Genomic DNA, 23881 nt, shown 5'->3' with positions numbered 1-23881 from the left:
AGGAAAATACCAACTAGAGAGTAGACAAGTGTTAACTTTACATGAAAGGAAACACAACATACAATATAGGGGAAGTCAGCATAACTTGACCAAGACAAAGTCATAGAAGCTTCCTAGACACATCCAAGCACCTTGAGGGACTGAGTTTTTGGAGCTGAGGGCTAGGGACAATGGTCTCAGTCATCTAGGTCAGCTGGTATAACATAGTTCGTAAAGAAAATATTCTACATATTACTTTGGTGAGTAGCATCTGGGGTCTTACAAGCTTTCAAGTGGCCATCTAAGATACATCTAGGTCAATTAGCATAACACAGTTCATAAAGAAAATGTCCTAATACTTAGGAATAAATCTAACCACAGATGTAAAAGACCTATACAAAAAACAAAAAACAAAAATTCCAGACACTACAGCAAGAAACCAAAAGAGACCTACATAAGTGGAAAAACATACTCTCTTAGTCATCTACTGCTTCTGTTACAGAAAGAATGACAAGTGGATGGCTTTAACAAAAAGAAGTTTATTCTCTCACACTCCAGTAGGCTATAAGTCCAAATTCAGGGTGCCAGGTCCAGGGGAAGGCTTTCTCTGTTGACTCTGGAAGAAGGTCCTTGTCATCAGTCTTCCCTTGGTCTGGGAGCATCTCAGTGCAGGAACCTCAGGTCCAAAGGACACGTTCTGCTCCTGGCACTGCTTTCTTGGTGGTATGAGGTCCCCCATTCTCTGCTTGCTTCCCTTTCCTTTTTATCTCTTAAGAGATAAAAGGCGGTGCAGGCTACAACACAGGGAAACTTCCTTCACATTGGATCAGGAATATGACCTGGGTAAGGGTGTTATAATTCCACCCTAAGCCTCTTTAACATAAAATAACAATCACAAAATGCAGGACAACCACACAATACTGGAAATCATGGCCCAGCCAAATTGATAGATATTTTGGGGGGACATAATTCAATCCATGACACACACCTTGCTCATGGATAGGGAGGACTCGACATTGTGAAAATGTCAATTCTACCCAAAGCAATCTACAGATACAATGCAATCCTGATCCAAGTTCCAATGGCTTTTTTAATGAGATGGAGAAACAAATCACCAGCTTCATATGGAAAGGGAAGAGGCACCAGATAAGGGAGACTTTACTGAAGAAGAAGAACAAAGTGGGAGGCCTCACACTACCTGATTTTAGAACCTATTATACTGCCATGGTAGTCAAAACAGCCTGGTACTAGTACAAAGACAGATACATAGACCAATGGAACGGAATTGAGAATCCAGACGTAAGTTCATCCACCTATGAGCAGCTGATATTTGACAAAGGCCCAAAGTCTGTTAATGGGGAAAACACAGTCTCTTTAACAAATGGTGATGGCATAACTGGCTATCCATCTCCAAAAAAATGAAACAAGACCCATACCTGACACCATGCACAAAAACTAATTCAAAATGGATCAAAGACCTAAATATAAAATGTAAAATGATAGAGATCATGGAAGAAAAAAATAGGGACAATGCTCCCACCCCAGTGCCGTCGAATGCTAAAAAGTCAAATGCTAGGAGCCCCAATATATGGCACAAACAGAATACGAAACATTACTAACAATGCACAAATGCCAGAAAAGAAACTAGATAACTAGGAGTTTCTAAAGCTCAAAGACTTATGCTCATCAAAAGACTGCACCAAAAGAGTAAAAAGACAACCTACAGACTGGGATAAAATATTTGGCTACAACATAACCTATCAGGGCTTAATCTCTAGAATCTACAAGGCACTGTAAAACCTCAACAACAACAAGACAAACAACCCAATTAAAAAATGGGTGAAGGATATGAACAGACACTTCACTGAAGAAGATATTCAGGCAGTTAACAGATACATGAGGAAATGCTCACAATCATTAGCCATTAGAAAAATGCAAATCAAAACTACAATGAGATACCATCTCACCTCAGCAAGGCTAGAAGTAAGCCAAAAAACACAAAATAATAAATGTTGGAGAGGTTGTGGAGAGACTGGAACACTTATACACTGCTGGTGGGAATGTAAAATGGTACAGCTACTTTGGAAATAGATTTGGCGCTTCCTTAAAAAGCTAGAAGTACCATACGATCCAACAATCCTACTCCTTGGAATATATCCTGGAGAAGTAAGAGCCATCACATGAATAGATACATGCACACCCATGTTCATTGCAGCACTGTACACAAAAGCAAAAAAGATGGAAACAACCTAGGTGTCCATCAATAGATGAATGGATAAACAAATTATGGTATAGTCACATAAAGGGAATACTATGCAATGATAAAGAACAACGATGAATCTGCAAAACATCTCATGACATGGATGAATCTGGAAGGTATTATGCTGAGTGAATGAAAAAGGACAAATATTGTATGAGACCAATACTGTAAGAACTCGGGAAGTTTTAAACACAGAACAAAACATTCTTTGATGCTTACGGAGGTGGGGAATTCAATCACCAGATAGTAGACAAAAATTATCTTTTTTTTTTTTTTAATAATTTTTATTGTGCTTTAAGTGAAAGCAAATCAAGTCAGTCTGTCACATACAAGCTTATATACACCTTACTACATACTCCCATTTACTCTCCCCCTTATAAGTCAGCCCGCTCCCTTCTTCCAGTCTCTCCTTTCGTGACCATTTTGCCAGTTTCTAACCCTCTCTATCCTCCCATCTCCCCTCCAGACAGGAGATGCCAATACAGTCTCAAGTGTCCACCTGATACAAGTAGCTCACTTTTAATCAGCATCTCTCTCCAACCCATTGTCCAGTCCCTTCCATGTCTGATGAGTAGTCTTCGGGAATGGTTCCTGTCCTGGGCCAAGAGAAGGTTTGGGGACCATGACTGCCAGGATTCTTCTAGTCTCAGTCAGACCATTAACTCTGGTCTTTGACAAAAATTATCTTAGGTGAAGGGAAGTACAACACACGATACAGAGGAAGTCAGCACAACTGGACTAAAAAAAGCTAAGAAGTTCCCTGAATAGAACCAAACACTTTGAGGGACACAGTAGCAGAGAGGGGGTCTGGGGACCATGGTTTCAGGGGACATCTAGGTCAAATGGCATAACAAAGTTTATTAAGAAGATATTCTGCATCCCACTTGGTGAGTGGCGTCTGGGGTTTTAAAAGCTAGTAAGCGGCCATCTAAGATGCATGAATTGGTCCCAACCCCCTGGAGCAAAAGAGAACGAAGAACCACCAAAGTGTCAAGAAAACATTAGCCCAAGCGACAGAAAGATCCACATAAACCAGAGACTCTATCAGCCTGAGACCAGAAGAACCTGATGGTACCTGGTTACCACCAATGACCAGAGAGTCCCTGATGGGGCAGCAGAAAAGTGGGGTACAGAACTCAAATTCTAGTAAGGAGACCAGACTTAATGGTCTGACTGAGACTGGAGGAACCCCTGAAGACATGGTCCTTTGACTCTGTTAACCAGAACTAAAACCATTCCTGAAGCCAACTCTTCAAACATAGGCTAGACTATAAGACATAAAATGATACTTGTGAAGAGTGTGCTTCTTAGTTCAAGCAGATATACAAGACTAAACGGGCAGCTCCTATCAGGAGACGAGTTGAGAAGGCAGAAAGGGACAGGAGCTGGTTGAATGGACACAGGAAATCCAGGGTGGAAAGAAGGAGTGTACTGTAACATTATAGAGAGAGTAACTAGAGTCACATAACAGAGTGTGTATAAGTTTTTGTATGAGAAAGTAACTTGAGCTGTAAACTTTCACTTAAAGCACAATAAAACAAAATAAGAAAGTGTTCTACATCCCACTTTGATGAGTAGTGTCTGGGGTCTTACAAGCTAGCAAGTGGCCATCTAACATACAGCTATTGGTCTCATCCCATCCAGAGCAAAGAACAACGAAGAATACCAAAGACAAAAGGAAAATATTAGTCCAAAGCACTAATGGACCACATGAGCCACAGCCTCCACTAGCCTGAACCTAGAAGAACCAGATGGTGTCTGGCTACCACCACCAATCACTCTAACATGGATGACAATAGGGGGTCCCAGACACAGTGGGGAAATACGTAGAACAAAATTCATATTCACCATAAAAAAAAAAAAATGATCAGACTTAGTCTGATGGAGACTAGAGGAACCTCTGCAACTACGGCCCCGGACACCCAGCTAACTCAGAACTGAAGCTACGCTCTAAGTCCACCCTTCAGCCAAAGATTTGAAAAAAAACAAAAACCAAACCTGTTCCTACCGTCGAGTCGATTCTGACTCACAGCAACCTCATAGGGCAGAGCAGAATTGCCCCATACGGTTTCCAAGGAGCAGCTGGTGGATTCAAACTGCTGACCGTTTGGTTAGCGGCCCTCACTCTTAATCAGTGTGCCACCAGGGCTCTAAAGATTAGACAGGCCTATAAAACAAACAATTACACACATGAGGAATGTGCCTTAGTTCAATCAAGTATGTGAGACCAAATTGGCAATACTTAACCCAAGAGCAAAGACAAGAAGGCAGGAAGGGATAGGAAAATTGGAGGAATGCACGCTAGGAACCTGGGGTGGTAAGGGACAGGGGGAGAGTGCTGACACATGTGGGGACTGCAACCAATGTTACAAAAAAAATTTGTTTAAATTTTTCAATGAGAAACTAATTTATGCTATAAATTTTCACCTAAAGTACAATAAAATATTTAAAAAAGAGAGAAAACTAAAGCATTTTAAATTTTCATGCACATACTTTTTATGAACCAAACACTTACTATAACAGTATTCAAATGTTAGCTTCTCTAATATGCATGTTAGTACCAGCAACAAAGCTGAAATACTATATTGAAGGCATCCATTTGGTTGATCTGTCAAACATTTCCATTCATAATACAACTGTTTCATAATTAATCAGATATATGCTTTCTTCATACATTATCCCTTCTTTTATTTCTCATGCAACATTAGAAAAAGCAGTATAGAACTCTTTAGCAAAAACAAGCCAAAGCTACTAGGCATGAAGAACTTTAGCTACAAGAATAAAAAGAATAATATAACCCAATGTTGATGATGGGGATGGAGTGGATACTTCTCATACACTGATAGTGGGAAGGTAAAGGCTTAAGACTAATATAATCTTAGATCTAACAATTCTGTATCCGTAACATTATCCTGAAAAATGTATGCAAAATATATATAGTATATACAAGGCTGTTTACTACAGTTTTGTTAATGATAGCTCAAAATAAAAAACCTAAACAGCCAATATTAAATAATAATAAGGGCAATAATAATAGATGATCTTGCAACATACTGGCTTAAACTGACACAGCAAGTCCTCTATTAACACAGAGAAATTTTAAATACACTAAAACATACCCACGTTCAAATACACAGCCAAACTTGAGAGAAACAGAGAGAGATGAAAAAAAAAAAAAGAGAGAGAAAGAGAGAGGGCAAGTTTCCCTGGTGCAAGAAACATGCGTTAAAGCCAGAACAGCAAAATGAGGTTAATAGGCTAATGCCATGGCAGCCTAAAGTAGAATTTGGATAGAGATCCAAACACCTGGGGACTAGAGTTTAAATTGTCACATGGGAACAGAACATTGCTGTTCTCTGCCTTGCACATCTCCTGAGAAAGGGAGTTTAAAGCTGACATAAAACTGAGATTTTCGAAGTGTTACACAGTTCAATGAAGGGTCCTAGAAAAACCCTACCTACCAGCTCAGAGACACTATGTGAAAGCTTGAAATATCTTGGCGCTAAGGATAGTAAAAAAGGCCCCTCAAAAAATCAAAATCACTAGGCTTTGCGATGTAAAGTTGTTTTAACATCCAGACTGACCCTGCCAATGAGATCTGAATCTTTTTTTTTTTTATTAACTTTTATTGAGCTTCAAGTGAACGTTTACAAATCAAGTCAGACTGTCACATATAAGTTTATATACACCTTACGCCGTACTCCCACTTGCTCTCCCCCTAGTGAGTCAGCCCTTCCAGTCTCTCCTTTCATGACAATTTTGCCAGCTTCCAACTCTCTCTATCCTCCTATCCCCCCTCCAGACAGGAGATGCCAACACAGTCTCAAGAGTCCACCTGATATAATTAGCTCACTCTTCATCAGCATCTCTCTCCTACCCACTGTCCAGTCCCTTTCATGTCTCATGAGTTGTCTTCGGGAATGGTTCCTGTCCTGGGCCAACAGAAGGTTTGGGGACCATGACCACCGGGATTCCTCTAGTCTCAGTCACACCATTAAGTATGGTCTTTTTATGAGAATTTGGGGTCTGCATCCCACTGATCTCCTGCTCCCTCAGGGGTTCTCTGTTGTGCTCCCTGTCAGGGCAGTCATTGGTTGTGGCCGGGCACCAACTAGTTCTTCTGGCCTCAGGATGATGTAGGTCTCTGGGTCATGTGGCCCTTTCTGTCTCTTGGGCTCTTAGTTATCGTGTGACCTTGGTGTTCTTCATTCTCCTTTGCTCCAGGTGGGTTGAGACAAATTGATGCATCTTAGTTGGCCGCTTGTTAGCATTTAAGACCCCAGACGCCACATTTCAAAGTGGGATGCAGAATGTTTTCAGAATAGAATTATTTTGCCAATTGACTTAGAAGTCCCCTTAAACCCTGGTCCCCAAACCCCCGCCATTGCTCCGCTGACCTTTGAAACATTCAGTTTATCCCAGAAACTTCTTTGCTTTTGGTCCAGTCCAGTTGAGCTGACCTTCCATGTATTGGGTATTGTCCTACCCTTCACCTAAAGCAGTTCTTATCTACTAATTAATCAGTAAAAAATCCTCTCCCACCCTCCTTCCCTCCCCCCCTCGTAACCACAAAAGTATATGTTCTTCTCAGTTTATACTCTTTCTCAAGATCGTATAATAGTGGTCTTATACAATATTTGTCCTTTTGCCTCTGACTAATTTCGCTCAGCATAATGCCTTCCAGGTTGATCTGAATCTTTAAATAAGTAGTTAGCCACAAAAGTAATCCAGAACTCACAAAACCTGTGGAGAACTGGAAAAAAAAAAAAAAGTTAAAAAACAAAACATATAGGAACATTGGCAAAACCCAGGACACACAGAATTCCTACCAAAAATACAAACCTGATAAAGATGCCAAAAAATGAGCATACAAAAAGCCAACACAATTTAAGGAAAAGTGGCTTCAAAAGAATTAGTGGAACATTCTAAGGACAAAAAAAACTATACATAAGACTCTTTGAACTAAATGAAACAGACAGAAGAATAGAAGACATAATGACAAAATAGGTAAGCATAAAACCGATATATAATAACCAAAAAGAACTTGAGAAAATTGAGATACAAAACCTACTGCTGTGGAGTCAATTCCAACTCATACCAATCCTATAGGACAGAGTAGAGCTGCCCCATAGTGTTTACAAACCTATAATCTTTATGGAAGCAGACTGCCACATCTTTCTACCACAGAGCAGCTGGTGGGTTCGACCTTTTGGTCGGCAGCTGAGCACTTCAACCACTACACCACCAAAAACCCAAACCTCTTGTCGTTGAGTCAATTCTGACTCATAGCAACCCTGTAGTGTCTCACTAAATGAAATATAAAAAAAAGAAACTGAAATTAAAGTCATGAAATTGATATGAAAACTGAAGTATTTATGACTAAAGGTTACTGATGTTTGTAATTTTCTTTCCAATGCATCATAAATTTAAAATAGATTGATGGATAAAGAATAGACATTTCTCGAGAAAACAAAATGTTAATTATAAAATCTAGGTGGTGGGTATATGCATCACAATAAAATTCTTTCAACTTTTCTGTAGGTTTGAACACTTTTATGATATAATTTTGGGAAAAATCTCAAATGAATTATGTATTAGACACCATTGTCTTTATCATCATTATCACCATATCACATCAAGAACAACAGCTAACACTTATATAGTATCTAGATTTTGCCAGGCACTTTTAAATAGTAGTTTTACATATAAAGCAATTTAATCCTCGCTGCACAAACTGATAAAAGATATAAGGTAGAGAGAACTGAACTCAGAAATAACAAATGGAGTGAAAAATAAAGAGCAGAGTCATTGCTATTCCACTGATAAATCTACATAAAATTTAAAACAACAGCTGCTAACAGAGGATTTCACAAATGAAATTACACAGTGGTATGTAAAATGGGAGGTAGAGCTCAGAATAAATGATTCCAAGGTCCTTGATGGAAAGGTAAGATACGTATTAACAGCTCATCAGAATGTAAGTACCGTAAAAGCAGGAACTTTACTTCTGGAATCACAGGACCTAGAACAATGCTTGATAAGAAGTTAGAACACCAGAGTGAACCCAAACAAAGAAGGAAATATATTCCAGTATATACATTTAAAGGAATGCTATTTCGTCATTTTTTAGTGTAGACTTGATATATGTTTATGACAAGAAAAGATATAGGTGACATACTGAGTGGAAATACAGAGTATCAAAGTAAAATTATGGAAGGCCAATTGGTATTTTTCTGCATATATCTATATATGTATCCACATAAATACATATACTTACCTGTTATATGTAATACATATTTATATATATGTATACAAATACATACATACATACATAAATATAGATACCTATAAAACGTATAGACAGGGAAAAGATAGCAAATGGAAGGAAAATTTTTGATGTTTCTATATCAAAATGTCAATAGTTCAGGAACCATTCCCGAAGACAACTCATCAGACATGGATTGGACTGGACGATGGGTTGGAGAGAGACACTGATGAGGAGTGAGCTACTTGTATCAGGTGGACACTTGAGACTGTGTTGGCATCTCCTGTCTAGAGGGGAGATCGGCAGGTAGAAAGGGTTAGAAACTGGCAAAACGGTCACGAAAGGAGAGACTGGAAGGAGGGAGCAGGCTGACTCATTGGGGGAGAGTAAATGGGAGTATGTAGTAAGGTGTACATAAGTTTATATGTGAGAGACTGACTTGATTTGTAAACTTTCACTTAAAGTACAATAAAAATTATTAAAAAAAAAGTCAATAGTTATCTGTGAAAATTGAATCTATATATAGTTTCATAATTTTCCTGCTTTTTTTCTTTACCCATCTGTATTTTCTTTTTCAGTTTTAACAACAAATAATTAAGAAATCATGGAATTTAAAACAATAAAATGGCTACAAATAAGAAACAAGTAATGTCATTTACTGGTCTAAGCAATACAATATACTCAATAATACCAAAAAAGATGAGCTAGAGACAAGGGTAAGTTGAAGGAAGAGACAGAATTTAGAGTAAAATAAATAGAAGTTCGCTGAAAGATTCAAGTTTAACTAGTAATTAATAATAGCTAAGTTTTAGAGGATATTATTTTATTATACCTTAAGTATTATAAGATATTCTTACTAAAAAAAATCCTTACTAAATTCATTAAATGTTGTAATAATGCAAATAAAAGCACAAATAGCAATAAATTAACCAGAAAGCTCTATTCATAAGGAAAGCATAATGTAATCAATTGCAATTTAACTATTTTAGTTATTTATGCCCATGAAAAGTAATGTAATGCTTAGCCTCCTCATCCAAGTGCAAGGGACTAAAATTGCAGATGGCATCCTACGAAGAAACAAGCCAGCCACCTCTTTAAATTATTACTGCAAGCCCACTAAATAGAAACCCCATTTTCCCAAGGAAGTAAAATTGAGAATTGATTTTCCCCAACAGTAAATGTACAAAGGTAAAAAAAGAAGCCCTCCTTAATTAACAAAACATAGTTGGATGGTCACTAAGTTTAAAAGAGGAAAATTAAAAGAAATAATCAACATGCTTTAAAATTCCTGAATGTATTAACAATATGAGTATCCTTCACGTTCTGAATCTATTTGATTTCTGAGGCATTGAGTAAAAAGTACTACTAAGGCAGAAGAGGAGCAGCAGGGAACAGTGGGAAAGCATGGTGAATTCAGTGCCAGGGACAGGGTGCTGGCCCTGCCAGTTTCACTTAGAAATTGTGTGACATTGGGACAATCACTTAATACCTCTGGATTCAGATTTTATCCACTGAAAACAAGAAAGGAAGAAAAACTAATACTTAAAGTCCTTTCCATGTCTAATATTCTCTGAATCTATAAGCCAAAAAGAAAAGTCATACTTTTGCACTGTTCCACAGCTAAGCACACACCTGAAGTTGGGAGGCTTAAGGAGGTAATATAGCATAGCGGGCATGAATTACATGAAATTCTAAATAGACTCTTTTCCAAAGTTGCTCAACCGTGATTTACAACTAACAGAAAACCCAATTATAAAAACATTTGCTTTTGTTGAATGACAGAAAACATATACATATTTTCTAATAAGTGCATGATCAGCCTAGATGGAGACTCTTACAGAGAAAGAAAAAAACAGGCACAGTGCCTAGGTATGAGTGAAATTCTAGAGCCTAGGGGACAATGTGCATGATGAAATTTTTTAAAACCCTGTAGAGGAGGCAGAGCCAAGGTGGCGGAATAGATAGGTGCTTCCGGGGAGCACTCTTACAACAAAGACCAAAAAAACAAGTCAAACGAGTATATTTTTGACAAGCTAGGAGCCCTGAACATCAAAGGCAAGCTTAGAAAACGAACTGAGGGGCAGGGGGAGGATGAGACAGTTCAGAAGCAGAGTGAAGTTACCGGAACTGAATCACGGGGAGGCCTTAAGCACCATTCCGGGAACTGCAGCGGCGAGCTGGTACTAACGTTCGGCCACAGTTTCCTCAGGGAGAAGCAGCCAGTCACACAGCCTACTCACACCTCTGGTACCAGAGAATAACGGCGCTCTCGGGAAAAGCTAAGTACTTGAGTATATTTTACCGTCCCTCCCTGCCCCCAAGCCGGCGTCAGTGGGTGTTGATTCCCCTGGACCTGATATAGGCCCGGCTGAACACCTAGAGCCATCCTCCCGGCCTTGGAAAAGAAACAAAATTTACAATTATTTCCCAGCTCCACTAACCAGGGGAGCTCAGGTCAGAAGTGGCTCCTGTCCAGGCATAAGCAGTCCATGGGCTTTGAGCAACTTTCCTCTCTGCATGGACCTGTGTGGGCCTATTTCAGGAAAATAAGCCCTTGCTGGCAGACTCCAACCATTTCAGCTGTGCGGCGGAGAGGTGGGTGTTTGATGTTTGACATTGCTTTGCCTATTAAACAGGGTCCACACCTACCAACACCTGGGGCCTAAGGACTGGTAGCTCCACTCAGGTCACCCAGCCACCTGCGACAGGGGTCCAAGAATAACTGGTACGTCCCAGTCCTTACAACCAAAAACATTGGGTGCCCATAGTCCATCTGCAGAACCCACCCACCTGTACGATCTAGGGAACAGGGACATGCTTTCCTCAGAGACACGTAGGGGACGATTCTCAGCCCCCTGCCTTGTTTCGAGTGTGACCCCTTGCTGCAAACAGGTACTGGTACCTACATCAAACACCCCTGCCCCTCTAAGACTGTAGGACAGAGCCTGTGCCATGCACTTGATGATCATCTACCTGGACACCTGAGCTGAATTCATACAAGAAAACTGAGTGAACTCCTAGACTGATACACCTGATAACAGCTCTAGCCATCTGGGGACAAGATGTCAGAGCTCCAAAGGCAAAAATAATCAAGACAGCTCACTTAAGCAACCCATTCGGGCATATCAAAACAAAGCAAGAAGCTATGACACAGAAAGCAAACATAAAATAAACTAATACAATAACTTACAGATGGCTCACAGACAACAGACAATATCAAGTCACATAATGAAACAGACCATGATCACCTCAACAAGCTCTCAAAGAATCAAGGGATATTCTGGATGAAAGTGCATTCCTGGAATTACCAGAAGCAGAATACAAAAGAGTAATATACAGAACCCTTCAAGATATCAGGAAGGAAATGTGGCAATATGCAGAACAAGCCAAGGAACACACAGATAAAGCAACTGAAGAAATTAAAAAGACTATTCAGGAACACAATGAAAAATTTAAGCTGGAAAGATTCATAGACAGACAGCAATCAGACATTCAGAAGATTAACAATAAAATTACAGAAGTAGGCAACTCAATACAAAGTCAGAGGAGCAGAATTGAGCAACTGGAAGGCAGAATTTCTGAACTTGAACATAAAGAGCTTGGCACTAATATATCTGAAGAAAAATCAGAAAAAAGAATTAAAAAAAATGAAGAAAACTAAAGTATCATGCGGGAATCTATGAAGAAAAATAACCTACGAGTGACTGGAGTACCAGAACAGGAGTGATAACAGAAAATATGGAGAGAATTGTTGAAGATTGTTGGCAGAAAACTTCCCTGATATCATGAAAGATGAGAAGATATTTATCCAAGATGCTCATCAAACTCCACATAAAGTAGATGTTAAAAGAAAGTCACCAAGACACATAATCGAACTTGCCTAAACCAAAGATAAAGAAAGAATTTTAAGAGCAGCTAGGGATAAACAAAAAGTCACCTACAAAGGAGAGCCAATAAAAATAAGCTCAGACTACTCGGCAGAAACCATGCAGGCAACAAAGCAATGGGATGACTTATATAAAAAACTGAAGGAAAAAAATTCCCACCCAAGAATTTTATATCCAGCAAAACTGTCTCTCAAATATGAAGGTGAAATTAGGACATTTCCAGATAAACAGAAGTTTCGGGAATTCATAAAATCCAAAACAAAACTGCAAGAAATACTAAAGGGAGTTCTTCGGTTAGAAAATCAATAATATCAGGTTTCTACTCAAGACTAGAACATTGGGCAGAGCAATCAGAAGTCAACCAGGCAGGGAAATAAAAAAAATAAATCCAAATAAAAAAATGCTCAAAACAGGGAAAGAGCGATGTTATTACATAAAAGAAGACAACACTAAGACAATAAAGAGGGGCTAAGTTTTTTTTTTTTTTAAGAAATGTAGTCATTGATCTTCCATATGGAGAGGAAGACAAGGTGATACAAAGAAATAAAAATTAGGTTTAAATTTAGAAAAACGGGGTAAATAACAAGGTAACCACAAAGGAAACAAACTATCCTACACATCAAAATGAAATACAACAAAAAAATAGAGACTCAGCAGAAAGAAAATCAACAACAATGAATATGAGGAAAGGACAATATATAACGATAATGTACACAGCAAATAAAATTAAGTAGGAAAAAGAAACTGCCAACAACACACACAAAAAAAGACATCAACATGATAGCACTAAATTCATACCTGTTCATAATTATGCTGAATGTAAATGGACTAAATGCACCAATAAAGAGATAGAGAATGGCAGAATGGATTAAAAAACACAATCCGTCTATATGCTGCCTATAAGAGACACACCTTAGACTTAGAGATAAAAACAAACTAAAACTCAAAGGGTGGAAAAAAATACACCAAGCAAACAACAATCAAAAAAGAGCAGGCGTGGCAATATTAATTTCTGACAAAATAGACCTTAAAGTTAAATCCATCAGAAAGGATAAGGAAGGATACTATATAATGATTAAAGGGACAACACAATAAGAAGATATAACAACACTAAATATTTATGCACCCAATGACAGGGCTGCAAGATCCATAAAACAACTCTAACAGCATTACAAAGTGAGATAGACAGCTGCACAATAATACTAGAAGACTTCAAAACACCACTTTCAGGGGAAGGACAGAACATCCAGAAAGAAACTCAATAACGACACGGAAGATCTAAATGCCACAATCAATGAACTTGACCTCAGAGACATATACAAAACACTCTACCCAAAAGCAAACAAGTATACTTCCTTTTCTAGTGTACATGGAACATTCTGTAGAACAGACCACATATTAGATCATATAGCAAGCCCTAATAGAATCCAAAACATTGAAATATTACAAAGCATCTTCTCTGACCATAGGGCCATAAAAGTGGAAATCAATAACAGAAAAAGCAGTGAAAAGAAGTCAAACTAAAGAAAACTGAGCAATACCCTGCTCAAAAAAGACTGGATTATAGAAGACATTAAGAATGGAATAAAGAAATTCAGAGAATCCAATGAGATTGAAAACACTTCCTATCAGAACCTTTGGGACACAGCAAAAGCAGGGCTCAGAGGTCAATTTATATCAATAAATGCACACATCCAAAAAGAAGAAAGCGCCAAAATTAAAGAATTATCCCTACAACTTGAACAAAGAGAGAGCAACAAAAGAAACCCTCAGGCACCAGAAGAAAACAAACAATAAAAATCGGAGCAGAACTAAACAAAATAGAAAACAGAAAAACAATTGAAAGAAGTAACAAGACCAAAAGCTGGTTCTTTGAAAAAAATCAACAGAATTGATAAACCATTGGCCAAACTGACAAAAGAAAAGCAGGAGAGGAAGCAAATAACCCGAATACGATGAGATAGGCGATATTACAATAGACCCAACTGAAATTAAAAGAATCATACCAGATTACTATCAAAAATCGTACTCTAACAAATTTGAAAACCTAGAAGAAATGGATGAATTCCTAGAAACACACCACCTACCTAAATTAACACAAACAGAGATAGAACAACTAAATATACCCATAACGAAAGAAGAGATTGAAAAGGTAATCAGAAAACTCCCAAGAAAAAAAAGCCCTGGCCCGGACGGCTTCACTGCAGAGTTTTACCAAACTTTCAGAGATAAGTTAACACCACTACTACTAACAATATTTCAGAGCATAGAAAAGGACAGAATACTACCAAACTCATTCTATGAAGCCACCATATCCCTGATACCAAAGCCAGATAAGACACCACAAAAAAAGATTACACACCTATAACCCTCATGAATTTAGATGCAAAAATCCTCAACAAAATTCTAGCCAACAGAATTCAACAACATATCAAAAAAAAAATAATTCACCACAACCAAGTGGGATTTATACCAGGTATGCAGGAATGGTTCAACATTAGAAAAACAATTAATGTAATCTATTTTTTTATCACATAAAGACAAGAATCACATGATTTTATCAACTGATGCAGAAAAGGCATTTGACAAAGTTCATCACCCATTCGTGATAAAAGCTCTCAGCGAAATACTAATAGAAGGACAATTCCTCAACATAATAAAGGGCATTTATACAAAGCCAACAGCCAACATCATCCTAAATGGAGAGAGCCTGAAAGCATTCCCCTTGAGATCGGGAACCAGACAAGGATGCCCTTTATCATTGTGCTTATTCAACATTGTGCTGGAGGTCCTAGCCAGAGCAATTAGGCTAGATAAAGAAATAAATGGCATCCAGATCGGCAAGGAAGAAGTAATAGTATCTCTATTTGCAGATGATATGATCTTATACACAGAAAATCGTAAGGAATCCTCAAGAAAACTACTGAAACTAATAGAAGAGTTCAGCAGAGTACTGGGATACAAGGTAAACATGCAAAAATCAGTTGGATTCCTCTACACCAACAAAAAGACCATCGAAGAGGAAATCACCAAATCAATGCCATTTACAGTAGCCCCCAAGAAGATAAAATACTTAGGAATAAATCTTACCAGAGATGTAAAAGAATTATACAAAGAAAACTACAATACACTTCTGCAAGAAACTAAAAAAGACCAAAAAAAAAAAAAAACGAAAAACATACCTTCCTCATGGATAAGAACACTTAACATTATAAAAATGTCTATTCTACCAAAAGTGATCTACACATTTAATGCAATTCCGACCTACATTCCAATGACATTCTTTAATGAGATGGAGAAACAAATCACCATGGAAGAGAAAGAGATCCCGGATAAGTAAAGTATTACTGAAAAAGAAGAACAAAGTGGGAGGCATTACTCTACCCAATCTTAGAACCTATTATACCACCACAGTAGTCAAAACAGCCTGATACTGGTACAACAACAGATACATAGACCAATGGAACAGAATTGAGAATCCGGACATAAATCCATCCACATATGAGCAGTTGATATTTGACAAAGGCCCCAAAACAGTTAAATGGGGAGAAGACCGTCTTTTTAACAAATAGTGCTGGCATAACTGGATATCCATCTGCAAAAAAATGAAACAAGACCCATACCTCACTCCATGCACAAAAATAAGCTCAAAATGGATTAAAGTCCTAAATATAAAATCTAAAATGATGAAGATCATAAAAGAAAAAATAGGGACAACATTAGAAGCCCTAATACATGGCATAAACAGTATACAAAACATTACTAATAATGCAGAAGAAAAGCTAGATAACTGGCAGCTCCTAAAAATCAAGCACTTATGCTCATTCAAAGGCTTCACCAAAAGATTAAAAAGATTACCCACAGACTCGGAAAAGTTTTTAGCTATGACATTTCCAGTCAGCGCCTCATCTCTAAAATCTATATGATACTGCCAAAACTCAACTACAAAAAGACAAATAGCCCAATTAAAAAATGGGCAAAGGGTATGAATAGATGCTTCAGTAATGAAGACATTCACGTAGCTAACAGATACATGAGGAAATGCTCACGATCATTAGCCATTAACAAATAGCCCAATTAAAAAATGGGCAAAAGATATGAATAGACGCTTCAGTAAAGAAAACATTCAGATAGCTAACAGATACATGAGGAAATGCTCATGATCATTAGCCATTAGAGAAATGCAAATCAAAACTACAAGGAGATTCTACCTCATTCCAACAAAGCTGGCATTAATCCAAAAAACACAATAAATGTGGAGAGGCTGTGGAGAGATTAGAACACTTATACACTGCTGGTGGGAATGTAAAATGGTACAACCACTTTGGAAATCTATTTGGCACTTCCTTAAAAAGCTAGAAATAGAACTACCATACGATCCAGCAATCTCACTCCTTGGAATACATCCTAGAGAAATAAGAGTCTTTACACGAACAGATATATGCACACCCATGTTCACTGCAGCACTGTTTACAATAGCAAAAAGATGGAAGCAAACAAAGTGCCCATCAACAGATGAATGGATAAATAAATTATAGTATATTCACACAATGGAATACTATGCATCAATAAAGAACAGATGAATATGTGAAACATTTCATCACATGGAGGAATCTGAAGGCATTACACTGAGTGAAATTAGTCAGTTGCAAAAGGACAAATATTGTATAAGACCACTATTACAAGAACTCGAGAAATAGCTTATACAGAGAAGAAAATATTCTTTGATGGTTACGAGAGAGGGAGGGAAGGAGGGTGGGAGAGGGCTAGTCACTAATTAGATAGTAGATAAGAACTACTTTAGGTGACGGGAAAGACAGCACACAATACAGGTGAGGTCAGCACAACTGGACTAACCAAAGTTTTCAAAGGCCAGCGTAGCAGGGGCAGGGGTTTGGGGACCATGGTTTCAGGGGACATCTAAGTCAATTGGCATAATAAAACCTATTACAAAAACATTCTGCATCCCACTTTGAAGAGTGGCATCTGGGGTCTTAAACGCTAGTCAGCGCCCATCTAAGATGTATCAATTGGTCTCGACCCACCTGGACCAAAGGAGAATGAAGAACACCAAGGACACAAGGTAATTATAAGCCCAAGAGACAGAGAGGGCTACATAAACCAGAGACTACATCACCCTGAGACCAGAAGAACTAGATGGTGCCTGGCTACAACCGATGACTGCCCTGACAGGGAACACAACACAGAACCCCTGAGGGAGCAGGAAAGCAGTGGGATACAGACTTTAAATTCTCATAAAAAGACCAGACTTAATGGTCGGACTGAGACTAAAGGACCCCGGTGGTCATGGCCCCCAGACCTTCTGTTGGCCCAGGACAGGAACAATTCCCAAAGCCAACTCTTTAGACAGGGATTGGACTGGACAGTGGGTTGGAGAGGGATGCTGGTGAGGAGTGAGCTTCTTGGATCAGGGGGACTCTTGAGACTAAGTTGGCATCTCCTGCCTGGAGGGGAGATGATTGAGTAGAGGGGGTTAGAAGCTAGCGAAATGGACATGAAAAGAGAGAGTGGAGGGAGGGAGCGGGCTGTCTCATTAGGGGGAGAGCAACTGGGAGTATGCAGCAAGGTGTATATAAGTTTTTGTGTTAGATGCTGACTTGATTTGCAAACTTGCACTTAAAGCACAATAAAAATTAAAAAATAAAACCCCGTAGAAAACTAGAATAGCGATCACACAAAGTTAGAAAATGAAAAGTTAAACAATTGGTGGCTGAAATGTTCCAGTACAGAGCCCTGCACAAAGAAGATATTCCATAAATGGATGAACAAATGAAGGAACCTTACCTCTTCAAGTTCCTTCAAGTCTTGAAATCATAAATCTATAAAATACCTGTTTTTTATGGAAATCCTTTAGGGCTGTTTCATAGCCTTCCTCCAGTCTACTGAAGGCGATTCCTACATCTGTAGTCCACCATATTTGTGAGCTGGTTAGTGCAACTTGAGCTGGGAAATCAAAAATCCACAGTTCCCTAGGTTTGTCCTCGTAGGCTGCTATGGCTTCTGTGATCGAATGCCGCACTGTTTCCTGCATGGTCTGTTCAAGTTGCAGAAGCCACATTTCCACCTTCGGAAGCAAATTGAAATGTTATAGTATAGGCTTCTCAGAGAAGAGAGATAATTCATCCTTCCACGGCTCTAAGGTCACGCAGAAAGTAAGGTCACAGGGGAATTTATTTTAAATCCATGTGAAAGGAGCCCCGGTAGTGCAATGATTAAGCACTTGGCTGCTAACTGAAATGCTGATGGTTTGAACCCACCCAGTGGTTCCATGAGAGAAAGACCTGGCTATCTGCTTTTGTAAAGATTACAGTCTAGAAAACCCTGAGGCAGTTCTACTGTGTTACATGTGGTCAACTATGAGTCAGATTCGACTCAATGGCATCTAACAACAACACAGAAAACCAGAAGAGGGATAACTCAAAGGTAGGAGTCAAACAACTGATTGCTTAGCCGTCTTCTTTGTACATGAACCTGTCTTCACACTGTTCATCTTACTTCTCTTACCAGGTGGCTGATACCTTTCCACACCTTAAACAGAGGAGGTACTACTGTTTTCTTCTGCAGATCTGAAGACAAGGGGGAGGGAGGCCCTAGACCCAAATCTCCTCTGCTAATGCCCAATTGTTTTGAAAAACCAAATATCAGAGGTATATATAGAGGTATAAATAATATTCTAGAGCCTTGGGGAAAATGGGCAATTAATTTTTTTAAATATATATCTTTTGATAATTTTTTTAAATCTCCCAAAACATCTACTCTAAAATCCTCATATTTCTTCTTAGTAAGACAAAGTGTTTTCAGCAAGTATCTTAATTATCTTCCCTACTGGTTCTCGTCTTTTCACTTGTCAGAAATTAGACAGCAGGAGAGTATAAGAGATAGGACAACTGCTGACTTGTGAAAATTAATCTTCTTTTTAAAAACTCATTTCAAGTCTATTTTGCTTCTACAAACACGTTTCAGCCAGTTTTCCATCCTATTCAAATATGCTTTGATTAACCCATATGTCTGTGTACCCATTTCCACGGGACATTACAGAGCTGATACACACACATGCACAAGCACAAGCGTTACAATTTGGAAATAATTGATCACAGCAATATAAAAACGTGACTACAATAAACAAATTCCAAGGATCACATGAGGGGCTAAAGGCACTATAACTGATTTCTTTCCCTACCCCTGTGAAGAGGGCACCTGAATCCCCAGGACCTTCTCTCTTGAGAACTGGGAAGGAGTGATATATAGTTAATGAGCTGACATCCTTCCCTCCCGAAAGAAAAAGGAAGCACAGCTCTGGCAATGGCCCCAATATCTCTTAGTAAGAGCCTCCTCCTCTGACTTCACAGCTGTGCTTTGTTAACAAGCATGAGAGTTCAGGGTCCCTGATCTAATCAATAGGATCCTGTATCTCTGTTTTAGTCACTATCACAACTCTTTCACTGTCACCAAGCTCCCTCTGTAAATCAGTAATCATCTGAGTATCTCCCATGTCCTCGATATGGCCACCTGTCCTCAAGAATTTTACACTCCATTTGGGAAGACCAAACACATGTGTCAGTTGACATCTCAGATCATTTTCATAAGACTGTGCCCACAACTGCAACTTAGTATGATTTAACTAAGCTCTAATGAGGTGTTTGATCCCCACTTCTCAGTATTTCATAACCTTCCATCCTGTATAATAGCAATTACCACTTCCCATTTTCACTAATTATGTATATATCCATCTCTTCAACTAGCCTAAGAGTTCCTCAAGAACAGAGGCTATGTCTCATTTATTTCCGGATTCACAAAAGCCTAACTCAGCATCTGATGCATAGCAGGTATTCAATAAACATTTGACGAATAAAATACAAATGGTCTAAATTAGGAGGAACCAATCATAGAAGTACAGAAAAAGAAAAGAAAAAAAAAAAGGTCTAAATGAAAAGTATCTTTTTTATAATGCAAAGGCAATTAGAGGGTAAATGTGGTATAAGCTCAAGTCTGGAGCATAAGTTGCTTATAGAGAATAAATAAGAGTACTATAAAAACTTTAAATATCAAAGGTTCCTTCTGGTGACAACTACATCCGTCAACTGGACTATTCTGCTCTGGGCACCATGCCAGTCAGCCAGCAGTCTGCTGGGTGGTAGCAGACAGCCACACTCTTTTGTCAAGATAGTTTATGGTGACTTTTTCTAATCTTTGTAATAATGTCCTAAAAAGCCCAAGAGAGGAAAAAATATATTTTAATCAAAGTATTCCACCATCTGCTTCCCCTTCATTTGGCAGGGTTTTTCTGGTACACTATTAAAAACCAACAGAGAGGAGTAGAGAAAACCCCGGCATAAAGCCTGCAATCACATTTCTGAATGGCACACTTTAAGAAACCCCCTGCCCCAGCCCAAAAAGGTCTATAATAGAAGCTACTGCCTCAGTTACTCTGTGGATTAACCCAAGCTATACAAGCATCATCACGAAAAGGTTCAATTCCTGGAAATCATCCGTATACACTAAAAGCTTCTTCATAAATCATAATGAGCCATTCTTATGGATAACTGTAAAGAATAACTTTGAGGAATTTGGCGGTAAGAAAAGAGAACATGCTAGCTTAACTGTCTGTGCACATGGTAATTAGAGTATGTGACATCGGCTTGCTAGACTCAACTTTATTTACAAGCAGCCACTTAGAACATTCACTCCAGAATACTCAGCCACAAAGCCTGTTTAAAGAATACTTTACGGCTAGGAGCTGCTTCACTCTAGCCCTTCCCTGTACTTCCTGAGAGGCGTGACAACAGAATATGCTATGTAGAGACTTAGTTACTGGGTTGCGCTTGTTACTAATTCTGGGGTCCACTCAATCTGCGACAGCCCCTTCTGTCTAGTTCCACTTTTAGCGTCTCTAAGACCAAGCTGGGTGCCAAAGCGAAACAGAAATTAGGAAGCATGTCATACTGGATACAGGTAAACAGGAATCTTCACGCACAAAACTAACCAGCGGCCGACTTGACATTAGTTGACTTTTTCTTGTTGAATTTTTAAAAATACCCTGAAGATATTCCTCAAGGATAGAAAACTTCATCATCAAATCTTACATGGCCTATGCATTCACACTCGGCTTGGAACGCGACATACTCCTTCTCCTTGCTGTACATTCCGACTGCTCTGTGCGCGGAAACATGCTGACTGTCCTCAAACCGCAGATCTGCGATGCTGTCGAAGAGCTTGGCAAGGTGACGTGTTACCTAAGGCACAATAATTAGAAAAGATAAGGGCATTTCTGACTGCAGATGTATTCTGGTTACTAGGGGTGATGCTATGTGAATTTATAAAACTTCCTTTATAGAGTTACAGAGTCAGCTGTAAGTGTCTTCCCTCAAAATAAACACTTCTAAAATTCCAGAGTTTAAAACGGCCTTGATGGAGAAGTGGCCAGGCACTCTGGTGCTATTCTCAACCCTGGAGCAGTAAATGCTTACCATGCAAAGCTACCCATTTTCTGTTTAAAAATCAGGTTTACGTTATTAATCTATGCTATAAAAAGCTATGTTAAAATTTCTGAAAATAAAAATGTGAATTAGATAATAATCCTAAGCTTGTTGGATCTGATGTTATACTGCACTTGCTTTGATACCACACGAGCCTCACAGCAACCCTGTTCCATAAGGAATACAACTTTCCAGTTTTCAATGATAAGGAAATTAAAGCTAAATTATTAGGTAACTTCTCCCAGTTGACACAACTGATAGTGGCAGTTCGATTTTGAACCTACAATTCCAGGCCATATCTGTAAAGTCTAAATTGTTCTGTCATTGTAACATCTTACATCCTAAGTGATGGGTCTGTTACAGGAACCACCAATAGCATAATGAACTCTACCCATATTCCTGACAACTTGAAAAATACAACAAAGACCAAAACTTAAAGATAAAATATCAGCATTTGTTCTGCTACAGGCCAGTTTACAGAATGAAGTCTAGTTGGCCTCCAAACAGAACCCTGGAATTATCCACAATGTCTATCCAATCAGATCAGCACAGACCAGGATATGCCTCCCCACCTAGAAGCTCTGCCCCAAGTCTTGGCCAGGAGGAAAGGAGAAGACAATGCGCTTTCTGTAGGTAGACTCACACCCAAGTAAGAGGAGGAGGAGGACATGCTTTATCAATGTAAGTCACACTACCTTCCTTGGGATGGACTGCGTAAAGGGCAGAGAGTGGCCAAGAGGAGTATCTGGAGTGGGAAGAAGCATTCCCTCCTTACCAAAACAAAACAAAAACCAGTTGTTGTCGACTAGACTCCGACTCCTGACAACTCTATATGTGTAAGAGTAGAACTGTGATCCCCCAGGTTTTGAATGGCTCATTTTTGGGAAGTGGATCACCAGGCCTTTTCTTCTCTCCTTACACACAGAGCAAATTAAAGCCAGTAATAACCAGAAGATGGTCTGAAGGTGAATAGTATCCATTTCCTTTATTTCCACTATAGCGACTCCTTCTCTGTTAAGTTTTTCTTGAATGGCGGTGCAACTGGACTTGAAACTAAGGGGCCAGCGGCTTCTAGAGCTAACTTCTGGGGAATGTAAACCAAAGACAGAAACAAGAGCAACCTGCCTAAATTTCCTGCAAGATAAGACCAATGTCAACATGGGTAAGGAATTTTTTAGGGTGATTTCATATTTGAAGCTTTTAGCTTTTTGCTGTATTTGTACTTTGAGTATTAAAGAAAATCACAGGAAGAACTTGAGTTTGAAATAGATGAGATTTTGAGGCTCTCACTTACTTTAAATGAAGACAGACTGGAAGCCGACAGACCACTGTCTGGCTTATCATACCCTCGTCCATCCCTGTACATTACCCAAAGGACATTTATACACGGAAAGTATCTCCAACAATCTAACAATTCACTGTCACAGCTGAAGTGGCCAGGAAGTGCACAGATGTTGAATGGCTTCTGTGTAATGGGCCCAGATAATATTCAGATGAAAAACTGCAGTGTAAATGAGACCTCAACAGTCATACACCCTCACACATTATTGCTTTGGTGCGAAAACAGATTCAAAAGAACTTCAGGTTCTGTACTCAGTCAGTGGCCAGGAAAGGCTTGTCGTTCTCCCATCACTTAGCCATTGTATGTTTGAAGTTGGATGTTCTGATATTCAATCTTCTCTCTATTTAAAGTTCCTGCTGGAATGGGCCTATTCTTAACTAATATGGAACCCTGCTGCCCTCAGATCTGCTTCATTTCTAATGAAGTCTCTTTGTATTTGTTAATATGATATTAAAATTCCTTCTTCCTAGTTAGCTATTTGGAAATATCTTTTATTTTACAACTAAAAAGGATAAATAAAAAGAACATGTCATGTTCTTGTTGTTCAGTGCTGTCTAGTTGATTTAGACTCAGCCACCCCGTGTGACAGAGTAGAAGTGCCTCATAGGGTTTTCTAGGCTGTAATCTTAACAAAAGCAGATCGCCAGGTCT

General features: G+C 38.9%; 1 protein-coding gene across 3 annotated transcripts in view; it reads right to left on the bottom strand.

The window, feature by feature from the left end:
- Positions 1–23881, bottom strand: part of DNAH11 (dynein axonemal heavy chain 11) — a 368316-nt gene that overhangs the window by 259493 nt on the left and 84942 nt on the right. For all 3 annotated transcript variants that reach the window (XR_007518405.1, XM_049893431.1, XM_049893432.1), the window contains exons 29-30: positions 21496–21645; positions 18243–18476 (exon numbers count right to left, since the gene is read on the bottom strand). Coding sequence is in view for 2 of the 3 variants with exons in the window: in XM_049893431.1 (XP_049749388.1) it covers positions 18243–18476; positions 21496–21645 (384 nt within the window). In the remaining variant the exon portion in view is untranslated. The remainder of the gene's footprint in view (positions 1–18242; positions 18477–21495; positions 21646–23881) is intronic.

The sequence above is a fragment of the Elephas maximus genome, chromosome 8 (genome assembly GCF_024166365.1).
Source record: "Elephas maximus indicus isolate mEleMax1 chromosome 8, mEleMax1 primary haplotype, whole genome shotgun sequence".
In the NCBI taxonomy this organism is placed as follows: domain Eukaryota; kingdom Metazoa; phylum Chordata; class Mammalia; order Proboscidea; family Elephantidae; genus Elephas; species Elephas maximus.
This window is presented reverse-complemented; position numbering and strand designations above follow the sequence as displayed.